Here is an 18597-nt window from a genome sequence, read left to right as displayed (position 1 = left end):
ATCTGCGCAAGAATCTGTTTCATCGAACCGCCTCTGGACAGAAGCCTTGAGGGTGAAAAATCACATTTGAGACGATGAGTCAGTGTTTTGGCTGTTTATTGGTCTTTGTGTGGCGCGTTCCAGATGTTTCAGGAGTTGTTGGATTCTACTACGACTCATTCACTAACTACACCACTCCTGTGTCTTGCTGCTGGGCACCGGTCGCAGCAGACTGTCAGTAACTCAGTATGTGTTTCTCAGATTCCCTGTGTGGGAGACGGAGGGAGGCTGCTTTAATGATGGTCATTACGCCGGCCTTGGGCTGGGGTGCTCTCTCTGTTTATTTGCTGGCTGGAGCTTCACATCCCCTGGTCTGTCTCTGGGTCTGACGCTGACTGACTCTGATTTATTGGCTCCCCGCAGCACAGTGCCGGCCGGCTGGCATCGGTCCACTCAGGGCGAATCTGATCAGACCTCCGACCGGCTGCTCGGCTGTCTGGCCGGCTTCACCCGATCTGTGATTGACTATCTGGTTGGTAGAGAGGCAGAGAGTTTAGCTATTTATTTCTTCTTTCTTATGTCCAGCCAACTAAAAGAAGTGAATATTTATTGTTTTTTAAGATCACTTGTATGTTAAAAAATCCCGCCAGGTTTTTCTTTTTTTTTATTTTGCAGATGCCCACCTTATTAACTTAAAGTTTTTCCCAGCGTCTGTCAAGGAGAGACGCCTTGGCAGACATTCAGCCCCACAGCAGAGAATTACATTTATTCAGCTCAGTCCCTTCCAGGATAATGTCAATACCACCCTGATGGCCTGGATTTGCTCCTCTATTTACAGTCTGTCTTGGCACATGCCTACTCCGAAAGAGAATAAAGGAATTTCCCCGTGTTGGATGCCACCGAGCGAAACCATTTCACCTCACACATACTGAGCGTTTTGAGGACAGAAGGGGGGAAAAAAGACCAAGAATTTACTTTCCTGTTTTATGCACATTAGGTTCCATTTTAGGTTTTTATGTGTCTGCGTTTTGTGCTTACTGTAGGCTGAGAGCGAGCTGTAAAGGCAGGATTATCTGGGACAGCTGATTGGCGTGTGGTCTGTGATTAAAGTGCTTTTTTACTTAATGTCAGACTGTACGAGTCGATTTAACCATCGGTTTACTGCCTACATTTGACATTTCCACATACACTCCGTGACAAAACACATGCGCAGACATAAAGACGTTGCACAAGGTTATTTACGCGCAGAGTCGTGTTTGCTTTACGGGCTGCTTTTCGCCAAATGACATGTCGGCGCTGATAAACAATATTAGCCTCGCCGCAAATCACGTCGGTTCACAAAGACATTTATTTTTATTTAAATGGAGCAATAAACAAATTTCCCCTCCGTGGTTCGTGTGGTCGACCGCAGTATAAGTTGCCGTCTATGCAGCTTGGTCTCTTGTCAGTCAGAGGGGTCATTGCAACATACAGCACGCAGGATTTACTGATGTGCTTCAGCCACTTCACTTCCACTTTAAATCTTTATCAGCGTGAGTTTATAAAGATGATGCTGCCAAGATTATCCAGTGTCTCACTAACTATGTTTGAAAAGCAGAGTTACTTGAAGAATTTTTGATGCTGAAATAGACTCTCACATATATACAATAACTTTATTATATTTACTGAAGCCATGCAGTCTTCACACCACAAATATTTTCAGAGTTACAGCCCTTGAATTACATGGAGGTGGATCGAAACTTCACACTTGTTCCATCGTTTCTGAGCCTCATGACTTCATCAGTTCAGCAGATAGACACATGACATGTTCAGGGCTAAAAAACATATCTGAGTTCTGTTTAAAAACTGCAACCAGATCAGTTTTACATCCATCCAGGTGTCACGATGTGCAGTCAAATCCTGTGTTCTGTTCGTTTTTCTACAACCAACTTGGAGCATCAGTATTATGGGAATGTTTTATCCGTCAGCAGGCAGCGAACCAAATTGATTATTACCAGAGAGGCTTTAATGGATTGATTTGTCACTTGAAGAATCCTGGATGGAAATTTTTGGGAAGAATTCCATAAGAGGGCGGTGGTGTGACAGAAGTCCCGCCCCTCTCCCCTCAGACAGCCAATCGTCTGCTTCCTAACAGCCAAACCAGGAAGCGTCCGGCCGATGGTGTTGTTCAGTCTCTCAGACTGTATTTGTGTCGGGGTTAACGTTCTACCAGTGCATCCTGGGAAGTCTGCTTTTATAATAGTTTTGTTTCTTATAAACTTAATTTAATGAGCTGAGTGAACTCTCAGCTTTTAGTTTATTTGAGCTCATCAATTTAAGCCAAAATGCCTCAAGTTATGCAAACTAACACTGGTTAAATTCTAAAGTGGTCTGAAAAGAAGTTTGACATTTTGAGTTCAAATCACTAGAAATTAGCAAAACTCATAATAAATTAGAAAAACAAAGATGATTCTGTTAAATCCAAGAATGATGTTTTACAAAATGAGGAAATGTGACCATAAATAAACAGATAGATAAATAAATGGGTCAAAATTCATATAAACTAATGTCCTTAAATTCTAAAGTAGTGTGAAATGAATTCAGGCATTTTTAGTTCAAATAACTACAAATTGGCAAAACTCATATATTTACATTTTTTAAACTAGAAAAACAAAGTTGATTTATTAAATTCTAATATGACGTTTTATAGTGTGAGGAAATGTGACCATAAATAAACAGATACATAAATAAGTGGGTCAACATTCATTAAACTCTTGTTGCATGGTGTAGCAGATGTAGAAATTATGAGGAAAAAGGGTTTATTGAATCTTACTTTGAGGGAGATTAACCAATCTTTTTACGCAGTTTTCATCAGATTTGACTAGTTGTCCTCAATCATGGCCTCCTTCCCATTCGTTTAGCTAGAGACCTGCTCTCGTTAGCCTGAAATAAGCGACGAAACCTGCCTGTAAAGACTTTCGTTGACACCCATCCGAGTGTTCTCTAGTTCCTCTACATTCCTTCATCATCCAAGATGCGATGGGAGAGCAGCAGGCCCAGGTGTTGCTGGAGGCAGCAGTACGGAGGCGTTTTCCTGGCCGGTGTCAGATACCAGGCCGGAGACCCTCGACCTCTGACAGCACATACATGGGCGCAGACATCTGACCTGCAGCCTCGGCAACTGTGAACTTCTCAGCAGTGTCTTTATGGAAGCGGAGCGTCTGCGCTCATTTTCCATGCCTGCCTGCCCTTCCTCGTAGGTCAGTGGAGACGGGCTGCTCTGAACTGTCCCGACCTCCGACCTCGTGGATTCCTGCACAAAGAGGAGCCTCGGGCCGCAGCAGCTCCTCAACCTGTTTATTTAGCAGTTTCTAATTTTATCCAACGCTTTGCTAAAACTCTGCCACCGACGATTACTGTCCCACAGATTTCTGTTCAGTCTCTCCGTTATAACGTCTCTGGTATTAATCAACGGTGGACGAGAATCAACAATCGTAAAATCTGGTTTCCCTGCCTGGTGAGAGGACGTAATAGCTCCAGTTTGGAAGATTTTCAAGCTTTCAGAGCAATAAAGGAAAAAGCAAATGACAGAAATAGACGGAAAGCAGAGATGAGCACTTTAGAAAAATGTTTTGACACATCATGAATCATGTCTAGAAGATGATCCTGGTGTCTTCTGTAGGTAAAAATGATCCTTTCATTGTCTAGAACTTGTTCTGACCAACCAGCATCCCTCATGCTGATATGATCCTTGAGCGTTTACCCAGAATGCACTTTTTAAAAGGTTTAATCTGCTGTTTGTTTAAATATCTGTAGATAGAATGACAGTTAAAGGTAAACGCAGCTGCTTCATGTTTTTCTGTCTCCGCAACCCCAGTGAGAATAAGTTTTTTGTTCCAAAAATGTTCTGAAAAAGTTCTGCAAAGTTCTACAGATATTTTCAGTGGGAAGTTTGCTTCCGGTTCCCTGAATGTTCTTCTTTCAGGATGGATGTTCTTGAGAGTGTTTGGTGACGACGTCATTTTACTGTTACACCCTAAAGTTGTCAAAACTGAAAACTGCACTGAGAACGTTCTTCCTTTGTTATCGTGGAACATTCTGAGAAAATTTTATCAATTCTATAATGTGTCCCCTTGGCAGTATCCCCAAAACGTTCTCAGAACATTGCAGACAAAATGTTCCACCTTTGTTAATATACCTGAGCGCTCGATAGCGTCTAGAAAACACTTTTTGAATTCTGGTTTGAGAACATTTCTCTTTTGCTGCCATGAAACAATGAGAATGTTCTATACAAGAACGTTTCACAACATGTTCTTCGACAATGTCCCCAAAACATCCTCAGAACATTGCAGGCAGAATGTTCCACCTTTGATCCCAGTACAGGAACGCCATATAAAGAATGTTCCATCATCGGAGGTCTCCATAACCTCTTGAAAATATTTCTTGAATGTTGCATTGAGAACAATGTTCCTTTGGTATCGCTGTGGAAACGTCTTATAGAAGAACGTTCTACAATGTGTAGATGTTCTATCTTTGGTAGATCACATTACAGGAACGTTATAAATAGCGTTCTGTCATCTGAGGCCTCGATAGCGTCTAGAAAACATTTTTTTTTGAATGACGGCTTGAGAACGTTCCTTGTTTTGTTATCATGGAACATTGAGAGAATGTTTTATAGAAGAACAGTCTTTCATGTGTTCCCTCAACAACATCCACAAAACATCCTCAGAACATTGCAGGCAGAATGTTCCATCTTTATTAAAATATAACATTACAAGAAAAAAAATTTAAATCATCTGAAGCCTTGAGAACATCTGGAAAACATTTTTTGAATGTTGGTTTGGAAACGTTCCATCGTTGCTATTATGGAACATGATTTGTGCTCCGGACTGCATCCTCTGAATGTTAAAAAATGATATTAACTGAGGTTCACATTGACTTTAAACATCTGATTGAACCGTTTTCATTCAGACCATCATTAGAACTTAAAGGCGTCACAAGAACGTTCCTCTCTAAAGTTAATCTGAGTTAGCTAAGGTTCTACCAGACAAACATACTGTGATGCAGCATGTAAAGTGTAGTTTTACATTTTTCTGGTTATTGTAGTTGTTCAGCGTCTCAGGATCTCGATGGAACCGACTCAAACTCTGATTACAGTATCAGCTTTCTCTTCATTCTCCTGCGGGACGAGCTGGCAGCCGCTTTCCTTTAATTCCTATTAATGGCAGTTAATGAGCGATCCACGGGCCGGGAGGCGGCTTCAAAGGCCAACGATGTGGCCACAGAAGAGTTAATCTCCTTTAGATTGAGTCCTGAGAACAGTAGGACGTTTCAATATTGAGGAAACCCCCCCGGGGGGGCTTCAAACTCCCTCTTTGTGGCTGTTTCTCATTCTGTCTCGCTTCGCCCTGCAAAGCCTCGTCTCCCTGCAAAGCCTCGTCTCCCTGCGATAGGAGAGCAGGCGTCGACCTGGAGGAAGAAGAGGAAGAAAAACAAACCGGAGTTTCTGACCTGCGGGTCAGACCCTTATAATCCCTGGTATATTGACGTCCCCCAGGTCTGTAACGGTGGAAAATCTGCGGCGCTGTGTGGAGAAATAGATCAGGGAAGAATTCTGGTTGAGTGCTCATTAAGTGTTGGAATGCTGATGTCTCCCTCTATCCATTTCCAACATGTTTTTTTTTTTCTCGGTTTGTGTGTTTGCCCCAGAAATTCAACCCCCACCGAGGGTCTGCTGGCCTCCTCTTGCTTATGCTGCTCTCTGCTTCGTTTCCATATCTCTGTTTTCCGCTCCCACTCCTCCTCCTCCTCCTCCTCCTGCTTCCTCCTCTTCTCTACATAAACTTGTTTTGCTTTCTCTCCCACTGATCTCCTGTTCCTTTCCCACCGCCCGGTCTTCCCGCCTCCTAATTCCTCTCACTCCTTTCACACTTTCTCTCTAAAACCAACTTTCAGTTTCTGCGAATGTCCCGTCCTTCTCGTTCCTGCAGTCTTCCCGTGTTTTTTTTTTTTTTTCCTCTGCTCTCATTCTGCCTACATAAATATCTCTTGTCTGGCTGCCCACCTGTTTGTCCGTCCGTCCGTCCCCCCCCTGTGCCATCTGGTAATGTGGTTGGAGGTGTTGCTCTGCTCTCCATCCATCACAGAGTCAAACCCCAGCTGTCATCTCCCCGGCGACGGCCCGGGGTTACTACGGATACTATCTTCTGCGGAGGGGAGGGAGGTCAACTGTTTCACACAGGAGCAAGTTCATCAGAGTGAAAACTTAATCTCCGGCTTCATATCTGGACCTTAAACATCTTTTTACTGCTTATCCGACCCGTTAGGTTGCTTTGTAGTTGGTTGGCGATTACAGCTGCTGCCACGTTGACTTTTACTGCTTCAGCTGTCTGTGGCTGTGTTTTCTTAACACATTTTTTGAAGCATTGCATTGGAAAAAGTCAAGAAAACGGCTAAAAATGTGAAAAATCGTCCCAGGTTTTGCAGAAAAAAGTAGTCGTACTTTTCTGAATAACTCCTGATTTGCAAACATGACCGATCAGCTGTTTCTTTCTTTGTTTTCATCTCTGGAAAGCATGAAAAACAAAATAATCTTATCAACTTGCCCAATTGAAAACACTCCCTAAACACTTGTTTTCACTTTTTCATAGATGGTGCAAAGTTTTGTTTGTTTCTTCTTCTTCTCTGAGGTTTTTTTCGTGGTTTGCTAACAACTGGGATGCGCTCCAGTATCCATACTTCCATATAACATACCAGAAAAAAAAAGATTTAGTATGTCCCAATAGTGAAACGCAGTGTGACAAAAATACCAGAATGTTTTATTGCATCCGGTCACATTTTTCAGTCTGCGTGCTTTTTTCTGACCCAAAACACTTCTGCAGCAGAAGACGCTTCGCATACGTCAGGGTGTCTATAAACAAGCTTGTGACACAGAGACTGTACAGACAGATAACAGCTCATTTTCCACCACGGACTGCGGCAGATATACGAGCAAGACGGTCAGAGTTTAAGGGGCAATCGTGTGACAAAGTAATGCGTCCCAACTGCATGCAACAGTAAATATTTGGCTGAATTGCACCATTTATCAGAGCCGATTGTTCCGTGACTTACGGCTTTGTTGGAGAACGTAACGTCTCATTTAGAAATATTCTGGGAAAAGCATTTGCTCGTTTCAGCCACCGTGAAGCCGATTGTGATCCCGCTGTGGCTGACAGTTGTGAGACAAAAACTCATGGGTTATTTGGCTGAACTGCAGGCAGTGTTTGCACAAAATAAAAGCAGTAAAATACTCAGTATGATAGCCAGTATTGTTCCTCAGTATCTGTAACATCTGTAGGCACGAGGGAAAATGTTGTTCCATTATTTTCAATTAAAATAAAATAAGTAATCAAAAATATCTTGTGATTTAAGTCATTATAACTCAGGTGTGCTGCTGCAAAATACATTTCTGAGTTATCTCTACTTCTAGCTATGGCTGAGATGCAGGACTTTATATTGCTGTAAAAAACCAGAACCAACAGTGAAGAAAATTGTCCAGAAACTTTCAGAAAACTTCCCCTCAAAGAAGCGATTTTTTACACGAGGGCCAGTTTACTCTTTATGAGGCGTAACAGTCAGTCTGTGAAAACAGCTGCGGAGACTTCGAGGCAAAGTTAAGAAAATAGCCCCGATGCATGAATAATGTTATAATTCAGGTGAGAGCAATCTTGCGTTATATATGGGGAATTTAAAAAAAGAGATATTTAACAAGCTGCATCGTGGGAAACGTAGACCAGAACATCTCTACGTTTACTAGTCCTCGTTCAGCATCAGAACACGCTGGATAATCTAGTGTTACTAAAAACAATTTCTGCCCTCGGGTCACAATAAATCACGTCCTGGAGGCAGAACATGTCGAGACTAAAGCGATGTGATCCTTGTGGCGAATGACTTTACCATAAGCATGTGGCTCGGGCTTTTTCCCATTCTACCATCCTGTGGTCCCTCGATTCTCAGCCGTGGCATCAGAAAACACAAACAACTAACCGCCGACACAGATGACCACAAATACTCGTCATTATACGCTTTGAAAGGTCACTGAGGATATCATTAGCGCCACCACATATAGCTGGAATCCCAACAGCTCCATGCAGCGCGCGCCGTCTCACGCTCGCCTCCTCGTAAAATTTTTTGGATTGATGCATTTTCTAAACGCACTGACATACAACCTGGTGTGTAATTATTCAAAATATGCACCGTCGGTCACAGTAGCTTGTAAAGCAGCTGCAGGTTTGTGTGTGTGTTTTGGAGTGTGTGTGAGCTCAGTCAGTCATCTCTAGATGTGGTTTAGCCATTTCCTCAGAGGGAAGCTTTGTGGCGAACCTGTCAGGCCAATCGAGCACAACGTACGCCGTGATGACTCTTACATCTGTCAGACGGGGTCAAAGTTTGATCCTCGCCAGTAAAAATCAGAGCTTGAATGAGTCGGTCGGGGGGTTGGATATGTGCCAGAAAACAGGAACTCCAGAGAAAGACGGACTTTACACATCCTGTCCTTCGGAGTTTAGAGTTCAGCATTGAAAGAAAAACAAAATGGTCCTCCTCATGCTGCAGGCCCCTCGCATTTCCTCCCCTCCGCCCCCCAAAACATGCCTCCATCCATCATTCGCTTTGTATCAAAGTTTGTTTTGTTTATCCTGAAAGCGGAGACCGTGCGGGCTCAGAAAATATCTCATAACCGTGTGTATTTGTTTAGGGATTTTTACTGAAATATGTTTGGGAGGTCAGGGCGAGTAGTGAAGTTTGTTTGTTCTTTTTTGTCTCCGTCAGGCCCAATGTGTGTGGCTCCCGCTTCCATTCATACTGCTGCCCGGGCTGGAAGACGCTGCCGGGAGGGAACCAGTGTATTGTTCGTAAGTTCCTCCATCCTTTAAAATCCTCTTTGATACGAGCTCGGTGGAGAAGATAACAAATAGCGGCTCGTTCTGTTTGTGCTATTATGTGTGACTGAATGCAAGAAACATAAAGGAAGCAAGTAAACTCACTGCTCTTCCTCTTCCTCTCTCCAGCAATCTGCAGGAATTCGTGCGGCGATGGATTCTGTTCCAGACCCAACATGTGTACCTGTTCCAACGGGCAGCTCTCGCCCAGCTGTGGCGCAGGAGCAGGAGGTCAGTCGACTCACTTCACATGCACGTATAGAAAGTGAAACTCCAGCACCTGGTCCTGTCAGAAGGCTAGAGTTAGGGCTGGGTCATGCTTTCAGAATCTGTATGTCCGTGTCGGTCTGCTGATGGTTGCATTGCCCCACAGACTGAACACATCAGGCTCCCGTGGATGTTTGTGAAAGGCTGAGGTTTTACACTTCTTGCAGCAAACAGTAGCTGGTTACAGATTGAACAATAGCATCAGGTTGATGTGATTATATATATGAGGTGTGTCGAGCTCACTGGGTTTACATAGCACCAAGTATCTGGAGAATTTAGAGCCTCCTACTGTATTTGAGCTCCGTCGATGCAAAGCATGTACAAATTAAAGCCCCTCCAAAGTCCAGCAGTAACTACTTCAACTGCAAATCTTCTTATGATGAATTATAAAGGTGGGGATGATGGAGAATCTCCTCAAACATATCACACGATATCTGGAGAATTTAGAGCTTCTCACTATGTTCGGGCTCCATTGATGCAAAACCAAAAATAAAAGTTCCTCCAAAGTCTAACAGCAGATAACTTAAACGGCAACTTGTTGAATGATAAAAGAAGAATCTCTTCAGACGTATCACAGGATATCTGGAGAATTTAGAGCTTCCGACTGTGTTTGAGCTCCATCGATGCAAAACATCTACAAATCAGAGCACCTCCAAAGTCTAACAACTGCTACTTCAACTGCCTTCCTTCAAATCATGAATTATAAAGATGTGGATGACTAAGAATCTCCTCAGATGTATCACAGGACATCTGGAGAATTTAGAGCTTCCCACTGTGTTTGAGCTCCATTGATGCAAAGCATGTACAATTAAAACCTCCTCCAAAGTCTAACAGCACTTTAATTACAACTCTTAATCATGAATTATAAAAGTGTGGATGACAGAGAAACTCCTTTTACAGTCTAGTCTGATAACAAGTATTTGTTTTAAGCACCATTTATATTCCTGGAACATGTGCACCACAGACTGTCCATGCAGTCGCAAATTTTATGCTGCATGCAGATGTCTGCAGTGGGAACTCTCGCACACTTGGTGGATGACAAAATGTACATCACCCTTGCAGACTTTTGCAGAATTAGTTAATAAATTCCACACCTGCGACTATGTCTGGGTCCGATAGGGTATGTCAGGGTCTGCATGATGTAAACTTTGACATCTGCGAGAGTCCAGACTGTTCAGACCGCTCTTTGGACGTCCACGTGTAGTCCAAAAACTACATTACATCCATAGTTTCTGCAGCTGTCTGTAGCTTTCCACGCATTGATCCACAAGGAAATGTATTCCTGACTGATATGGTAGCAGACAAAATGAAGTAGGGGGATAAATATTTGGCTGGATTTGGTCCGTTACTTTACATTCATTCAATGGTTTACACATAAATCAGGGGCCATTTGGGGTTCGGTTTCTTGCACAAGGTCACTTTTGTGGACCAGCATCAACTTTGGAGCATTAAACAGCAAATCACTGAACAGTTCCCAGTTCTGACTACTAAAATGGTGAATACTTATTGATTTTTTTGTCTTTTGTGATTCTAAACTTAACTTTATGAAGCTCTTGACTGCTACTTAAACAAAACAAAAGCTAATTTGATAATTTTCTGGAAATATGGTGTGATATGGCCTCTTAGCTTAGCATAAAGTCTGAAAGCAGGAGGAACCAACTAGCCTGGCTCTGTCAGAAGATAACAAAGGTGTCTACCAGCACCTCTAATTAAGTTGGAAGCAGTAAATTCCTGGACAACTGTTCCTAGAAGTCATCAGGCGGCTAACGCCTATAAAACGGTAAATTGCTGCCTTCACGCTTTCGTTTTTGTACGAATCAAACAACCGTCTTATGTAACTCTTCATGTGGATGTCACAGAATGCCGAACTGTTCCAACCGCTTACTAACACACGAGTAGAAACACAAAAGTCAGAAACTCGAGATGCTTGCTGTTGCTTTTTGAAGTCTATTGTTTACAGCTCAAATAGCAGGATTGGAAAGTGGTTGGAAAGGGTTTTCTCTAATTTAGTTCCCAGATTAAAGACTTTCGCTGGAGACAATCTGGTATGTTGATGACATTATCTCATTCCTTGCTGTATGATACCAATAACATCTAGACGCAGTATACGCACTTTATTCTAAACGACTCGAGCTTTGCTTCACTTTGCTGTGTAATCCCACTAAGTGGTTCAAACTCCTTGGAGCCATGTTATCTGTTACACTGAGCTGGTTCAGTTTCTTAACCCTCCAGTTGCTTAGTTTAATGGTCCCACCTTTCTGTTATGGGAGCAGGAATAAGCAGTGCAGTCAGTGTAATAGCAGAGTCCTGCGCCACAGTCTGCAGGTCACAGAGTTTGTCAGGATTAAAGCAGAGAGTCTGGCTGCCCCGGCTCAGTCTACTGGGCTTAGTTACAGACCACTCAGGATGTGTGTGCGGACCGAAGTGTTTTACTGCACATGAAGGAGTGTGTGAAATCACATTTGTCTTTGTGAGATTACTGCAGTGTGTGCAGGGTTTAAGTATGAAGCTAATGTGTGCCGGACATGCCGAAAACATTGTTGTTAAGCGCCACTTTGGGAGCATGCAGTTTGTGTGCCAATGTGTGCATTGAGTGGCGTGCAATGTGTTCAGCTTCACTGCTTTAGTAGGCCAAAGTCAGCTCATCAGTCACGCCTGGCCCCTGCCAGACCCTTTACACATGCTCACATTCCATTAATCCCACATTTTCACTTGCACTGAACTGTACACACATGCACGGACGCTCACACTCGCATCCAAACGGACAGAGAAGTGTAGGTCGCGCACACACACAGCGAGCATCAGTTGGACGTGACCCAGAGGTGTAAAACAGGATCTGCTCCAGCCAGGAGTAAGCCGGGCCCTCAGGAGAGAGGCCGCGGTGAGAAAGGTCGCCTCTGACCTGTATGGCAGGACCTGCACAGATGTCCTGCAGTGTCAGTGCTTTGGCAGGAGCTGTGAAGTCATGTTCCTCAGGGCCATCGATGCCTCTCAAAAGCGGAGTGATAAATTAGAGCGAGAGCTTAGCAGAGCTGGACCGAAAAGTTTCTGTGACTCTCAGCTTTCCTCAGCTGGGATTTGTCTTGGCTCGTCTACAGGTCTGCAGACAGCGGGGAAGAAGAGGAAGCTACTGAGATGCTGCGTGATCGGTTTATTCACAGACAACTTTATTGTTCTATGAATAGCAGATGGGAAAGTTGTTAAAATGCTCGCTTGGAGTTTATCACCGTGGAAGGCCTTCCTCTGGCCTCTCTGCCAGCTTTAATGAATGTCAGAGGTCAAGCAGTGCTCAAAGAAATGATGCACGCAGGTTGCATCTGTCTTTTTGAGCTATGACAACTTCAAATGACATTATGTTCCACCGATAAACTACAAGGAGTTAAGGGAAATTAGCTTTTCCTCTTCAGGCAAAGGTATTCTTAATTACCAGTCTTAACCGCCTGAAATTTTCCAGGCCTGTAAAGACGGATGAGGGGACTGGAAATCCCCAAAATTAAGTCATCGAGCCAATTTCTTGACGTTAGCTCAACTTGAATTTAGTTTTAAACCAACTAACGCAGAAATTTGTGTTGAAATTACACACAGTAATAAGAGTCTCAACCTGAAATCCTGACCTCAAGGTGAAGAAAAGTAAGTAAACAAACCAATTTAATGAAGTTAACTCAACTTGAATTTAGTTTTTAGATCAACTAACGGAGAATTTTGTGTTGATTTTCAGAACAATATTAAGTTAATGCAACTTTATTATGTCAACGCAGCTTAAAAGGTTTAACCAAATCAGCAAATTAGATTTATTAGTATTGCAACCGTGCATTTAGCTAAGTGGTAGAAATAGGTTTAGATCACTTTTTAGGGAGTATACTTGGAGATAAAGTGAATTTCCATCAGTTAACCAGATGCTGTAGGATGATCCTTCGTCACCATGAAGCTACATTCATGTATTAATCCCAAACGTCACGTCGTAATCCCTCTAATCCATTAAAAGTACTCGTTAAGCTGTGTTGGGACGTTTTAAACTGTGTAACTTCATCGATAGTTGGTTCCAAATCTTTGTTCTGATTTAAACTCCCTCTGAGGACTCACTGTTTTAGGTGTGTTTAACAAATTGCTAAGTTGAAAAGTGTTTTCACAACATTATCAGTCTCAGAGGTTTCTACTCAGGCCAAAAGGAGTCGAGCACTCTCATTGTAGATCTTGTCTTACCAAATGTGATAACTCCCAAATCCAGCTTTTGGCCAGTGTCCACCTTTTAACAGGATAATTCAGTGCTGTTGGAAACAAATTGCAGCTCTATGGAGATCCATTTCCAAACGCCAATTTCCTCTGCCCTAATTACACAGCCTGATTCTTGCACCCCGGTTTGCTGGGTTATAGATAGCATCTTTATGTCTCACGTCTTGCCTGTGGAATGCAGAGGTTTAAATAAATCAGCAACACATTTGCGACTTTCTTCATGTAAGCCACATGTCTGTGATTATTGTTGTGTCCACACAGATGGTCGACTATGATTTTTTTCTTAATGACTCTTCCTGGAATCTTCGCCCGTTGCCAGCGAACAATGCAAGCACATGTTTCTGTGAAAGACCTGGCAGCCTGTTGGAAATGCACACATTACCAGAAATAGGAAAGTCAGATCTCTTCAGAGCAGAGGTGGCTTCAGAAGTGCATGAGTCACATTTACTGATAACTCGGAGGTGTCATGTCGCTTCCAGACAACAAGGGTTCACGCTGGCAGTCACCCTTGTAATAAAGCAGAGTTCAGGGCAGAGCAGCTGTGCCGAGCACCAAATACGGCTCTCTTTATAACCTTGTCTTCCCATAACCATAATTACGAAATCATTACCAGGGATGTTCTCGCCCTAATGGTGAGAAACAGCTGTCTTTAGACTGACAGGCTTCCATTGGCCATCGAGGGGCCTTTTTAATTAGAAACCAGGCCGCTCGCATGCAGTCCAACTTGACCACAAACTAACGCTTTGTCCCGTCGGCTATGAGGTAAACAAACAAGCTAAGCAGATAAGTTCCTCTAAGTCACCTTAAAACCGATGATGTGTGTGAGGTACAGAATTAAGCGGAGGACTGTGAGTTTCTTAGACAGGAAAGACACCTTTGGACGTGTTTCGTAGAAATGCCGCCAAGACTCTTATTACCCTAAATAATAACACTTTTGCTGAGTTGTTGGTAATGTTTTCCATTGCAGTGAGGTTAGAGATGAAATCTGTCCAGCATGTACTTCTCTTCCAGCGTTGAACAAGAATGACAGCCTTTTTTTACAGCATGACAGCGAACAGTTAGCTCTTTTACTGTTGACGAGTGTCGTAAACCTCATGGTATGGTTTTCCAAGCGATGGAGGAAACTCCGCTTTTCCTGAGACGAAACTACTTTCTAGAGATGTAAAGGCATCTCCCTCGAAGGACCTTTAGCCTCGTCTACGTTCCATAAGTTGACTAATGGCGGAAATTCCAAACCTGACAAGGCCTTACGTCCCAATTCCTGGTCCTCGTTGTGCAACAGCAACATCTCATGTTACTGAAACACTGGCCGGCCAAACCAGGAAACCACATTTTGTTTTTCTCTGAACAACTGATTACTAATAGAAGACTGAGCGATGATTAGTCTCGATTAGCTGGACCATTGCGTCGTGCAGAATGGTCTGACTGCAGCTCATTATAAGGGGAAAAGCTCTGGCATCTTTGTGTTTCTTTAAACCAATCACAGTCATCTTGGGTTGGGTTTAACCGAAGATGTTGTGGCAGTTTCTCTTTTAAATAGTGACAGATGGAAACTTGGTTAGATGGAACACAAAAATAGCACAAAAACCAATAAAGGAACCATGTTGACTTACTGATAAGATGTTTATAGATACAAGACATACAAACGTAATTTGAAATCGATGCCCAACAGGTGAAGCCTGCCTAAACTTTAGCTCTGGATTTGCAACTGGATTTGTGGCTGTTGTCAAACTTTCCTGAACATGTATCACACAAGATCGTGTGAAGTAGAATGGATTGGTACATTGGTTAAGTCAGCGTCAGTGGGTCAGAAGATGCATCAAATCAGAATAAAGTCAACAAAATGGAGCATCAACTGGGTCCTTTAGATCCTGAAACTGTATTAAAATCAGCTTTAATAGAGAGACAAGATTAACGTAAGGCTCATAGTCCTAAACAAAGGTTTATGACTCATGACACAGAAGTTTTTATGGTACAGTCGTGACTCGATAATCTGACCCTTAACAATCTCAAAACCCTGCTATCTGAGAGTTTTTTTTAGGAAAAACGAACGGAACCCATGAAAAACAGCCTTAACATACCAACAGCCTTGGATTCCGACTCCGACATGACATTTTATGTCACAAATAATGATAACGATGACTTAACAGTTCGACAGATTTACTCACCTTTGATGTCAACCCGATGGCCCGTGCACAAGGTCAGCTAGACATGAAATCCAGTGATGCGTAGTGTTCTAACAATACACTAGTTATTATAACAACTATAGACAATAAATATTAACAACAAATGACCCTTCCAGCATCAAGCCCTCCTCGTATCTCGACCTCCGTCTTGACAATCCGACAGCCTTACTATCCGACATAAAAGAAGGTTTTACATTTAGCGTCGGATTATCGAGTCACGACTGTATTTTTTACTGAAATGCTTTAAGGTGGCTGTTGGGATTTAACCTGCAAGTGGATGATCTGAGGAGAAATTAACCTTATAGTCCTCTACTTGCCACTTTTTAGTGTGTAGGTTGCTGTTTGGAGGTTGTTTTGAAAATTACAACATGTAGGAAATGGAAAAGGCTTAAAGGCCAATTCAGGCTTTTGTCCTTCCATGTGTGCAGATTAGGGTCAGGGTTAGCTATTCACACAGTAAGTATGTATTGGTCCTCATGTTAAACACAGAAAAACACTCACATGGCAGCTGGTTACAGATTGGACTGTACCACTGTGTCAATGAGATTATTCTTGAAGCGACCAGAGCACAGGACTTCTGGAGAATTTAGATGTTCCAACTGTTTGGGCTCCGTTGATAGAAAGAATGGACAAATCAAAGCACCTCCAAAGTCCAGCTGTGACTGCTTCAGTTATAATTCTGTTAATAATGAATATTAAAGGTGTGGATGATGGAGAATCTCCTCGCACAGTCGCTTCTCATAGCAAGCATTCGTTTGTCTGTGAATTGGCTTTTATACCTGCAGCCCTCATCCAGTGAGTCAGACCAAGATGACTGACGTGGAAATAATAAATAAAAACCTCAGAGCCTGCACTTGATTCGACTTTTTACACCTCAGCTTGCTTGTGCAGCTTTGAAACCGAGACTGGCCCGTCACCGGTCCGTGTGATGTGTTGTGTAAAAACACAGCTAGAAAGCTCCTCAGTTTTCCGTCAGACACACACTAACACACAAGCCGGGACTTCCTGTGTTTCGCGGCCTCTCGTAAAAAACACCCAGATGTGAGCCGCTCACCGACGACACCGCCAGAATACAGAGGTGCATTGTGCACGCATCCCCCCCCTCAAATCACTCTGCACGTGCAGCCGTCCAGGCTCCGGGTCACTGGGACAAACCATCTCCTTCCACCTGCAGAAGGCAGGAGGTTAACCAATGAGCTCATCCCCTTCTCTCTACAAATGTTTAATTCTCAAAAAAATAGCCTCTGTTCCAGAGAAAACATTTGACACCGAATGAATCTGTGTGACCTCCAGCGTCCCTCCATCTCACCTGTCTCATCATCTTCGGTTCCTGAGGCCACTGAGCCTCCTGCCCCTCACCAAAGTCGTTCCACATGCTGCCTTGACCTATTTAGAAATATGTTTTTGTGAGGAGGGGGAGTTTGCGAGTGCGTTTACCCAAGTTGCCCTCAGCGTGCTGGAACAGTTTTTCCTCCACGGTTTGTTCCGCGGTATGGAAAAGTGTAATCAGTCACTGCAGTGTTTCACATCACAGCTCCTCGTCGCTGGCCTTAACAAAAGCGGGTCAGTAGTGTTAACCACATGTCTTGAATGAATTTGAAACCTGAGAGACAGCACGCTAACCTGTAAACGCCCCAGAATCCCAGAGTGTTTGCTTTAATTTATCGCCCCGCGTTGCCATGAGGCACAATCCAGACCGAAGCAGCCCTCTGCCAAATCCGAGCCCGCCAAGCGTTGCACATGAGAAAGTTAGCTGGAACTCCTCCTAGACTTCTAGATGCAATAAATATATGGAAGAAATGACAGGTTTTTTTTTTCTTTTTTCTTTCAGTAAATTACACCTCACTCAAACTACGCACATCCACGATTCATGCTGTTGTGCTTTGACTCATGCAGCTCAAGTGTGTCCTGAGTAAGCTTCCAGTAAGGCGGGCAGGCAGGCAGCAGGCAGGCAGGCAGGCGTGGGTGATGACAATGAAAAGCTACCTTAGAGTATATTCACTCATTATGACTCACACAAGTCATATTTAGTGTGTTTAGGTGCAGTCGAAATAAGTGGGTGGATTACAGTGGCTGAAATACCTCCTGTTGGCAAGTGTGCAAACTCAGAAAGTCTCATTAGACAAAGTCAAGCTACGGGGAAGCTCAGTCATTTCCCCTCCGCTGCACCGCGCTGCATGCCACAAATGCTAAAGACACAAAGAGACGCAAACAGGCAGATGGAGGGAGAGAGAGGAAATTAATGTTGAACTTTAGCGATTAGGATATAGACAGGAGAGCATGAAAGGCACCGAGGCTATAGGGAGAAGTGGAGGAAGGAAGGAAGAAAAGTAAAAGGGGGCTAAAGGACAATGAAATATCCTTTCGAGCCGCGATGAAAGGAAGCCGAGGAGAGTAAGAGCTTCTGTAGCATCCACTGCTGTGGGTGTCGTCGCTGCTGCCCTCGTGTTCGGTTGGAAGCTGGCTCAGCAGAAAGCTTCCCGTCTGCCGGGAACTCCAATTAGTTTGTCTTGTGGAAGCTGCTCCTGCATGTTTAAGAGAGTCAGATCGACCTGCTCACTCAGGCAGAGTAACCCTGGCAGCCAACAAACCTTTAATTTACACTGTAGGAGCTGCACCAATGCACACACAAAAAAAGTCCAGTAAAAAATCTGTGAAAATCTGGCAGCAAAGTGGCAAATATCTGTAAAATAATGATATGTTTAGCAGATTTAAATACAGTAAAACTATAATTTTAAGGTCAGACATTGTAAAAGAACAAAATACAACTTGTAACACTTGAGATTGTTGACGTAGACATTCAAAATGTAATTTATTACTTTTTTTTAACTGTTATTTTACTAGATATTATCTGTAAACTTTTAAAACATCTTAAATTTGTACAGTAGAAATATTTTTTCTTTAAAATACAGGCAAATAACTGTAAAAAAAAATTATTTTGTGATGATTTAAATACTGTTTTTAAAAAAGTAGAATTTTATAGACAAACATTAAAGAACAAATTATCATTTGTTATTTGTTTTTTTTTTTTTTTT

General features: G+C 42.9%; 1 protein-coding gene across 1 annotated transcript in view; it reads left to right on the top strand.

The window, feature by feature from the left end:
* The window catches only part of LOC103374883 (fibrillin-2-like), a gene marked incomplete at its 3' end in the record, with an annotated part of 42653 nt that overhangs the window by 6693 nt on the left and 17363 nt on the right, over positions 1-18597 (top strand). Inside the window, exons 2-3 of the mRNA XM_008305036.1 lie at positions 8767-8849; positions 9006-9107. Coding sequence (XP_008303258.1) covers positions 8767-8849; positions 9006-9107 — 185 coding nt within the window. The remainder of the gene's footprint in view (positions 1-8766; positions 8850-9005; positions 9108-18597) is intronic.

This window comes from Stegastes partitus, unplaced genomic scaffold (assembly GCF_000690725.1).
Source record: "Stegastes partitus isolate 25-593 unplaced genomic scaffold, Stegastes_partitus-1.0.2 Scaffold2385, whole genome shotgun sequence".
Classification (NCBI taxonomy): domain Eukaryota; kingdom Metazoa; phylum Chordata; class Actinopteri; family Pomacentridae; genus Stegastes; species Stegastes partitus.
Note: the sequence above shows the minus strand (reverse complement) of the source record. Positions and strands in the feature narration are given on the sequence as shown.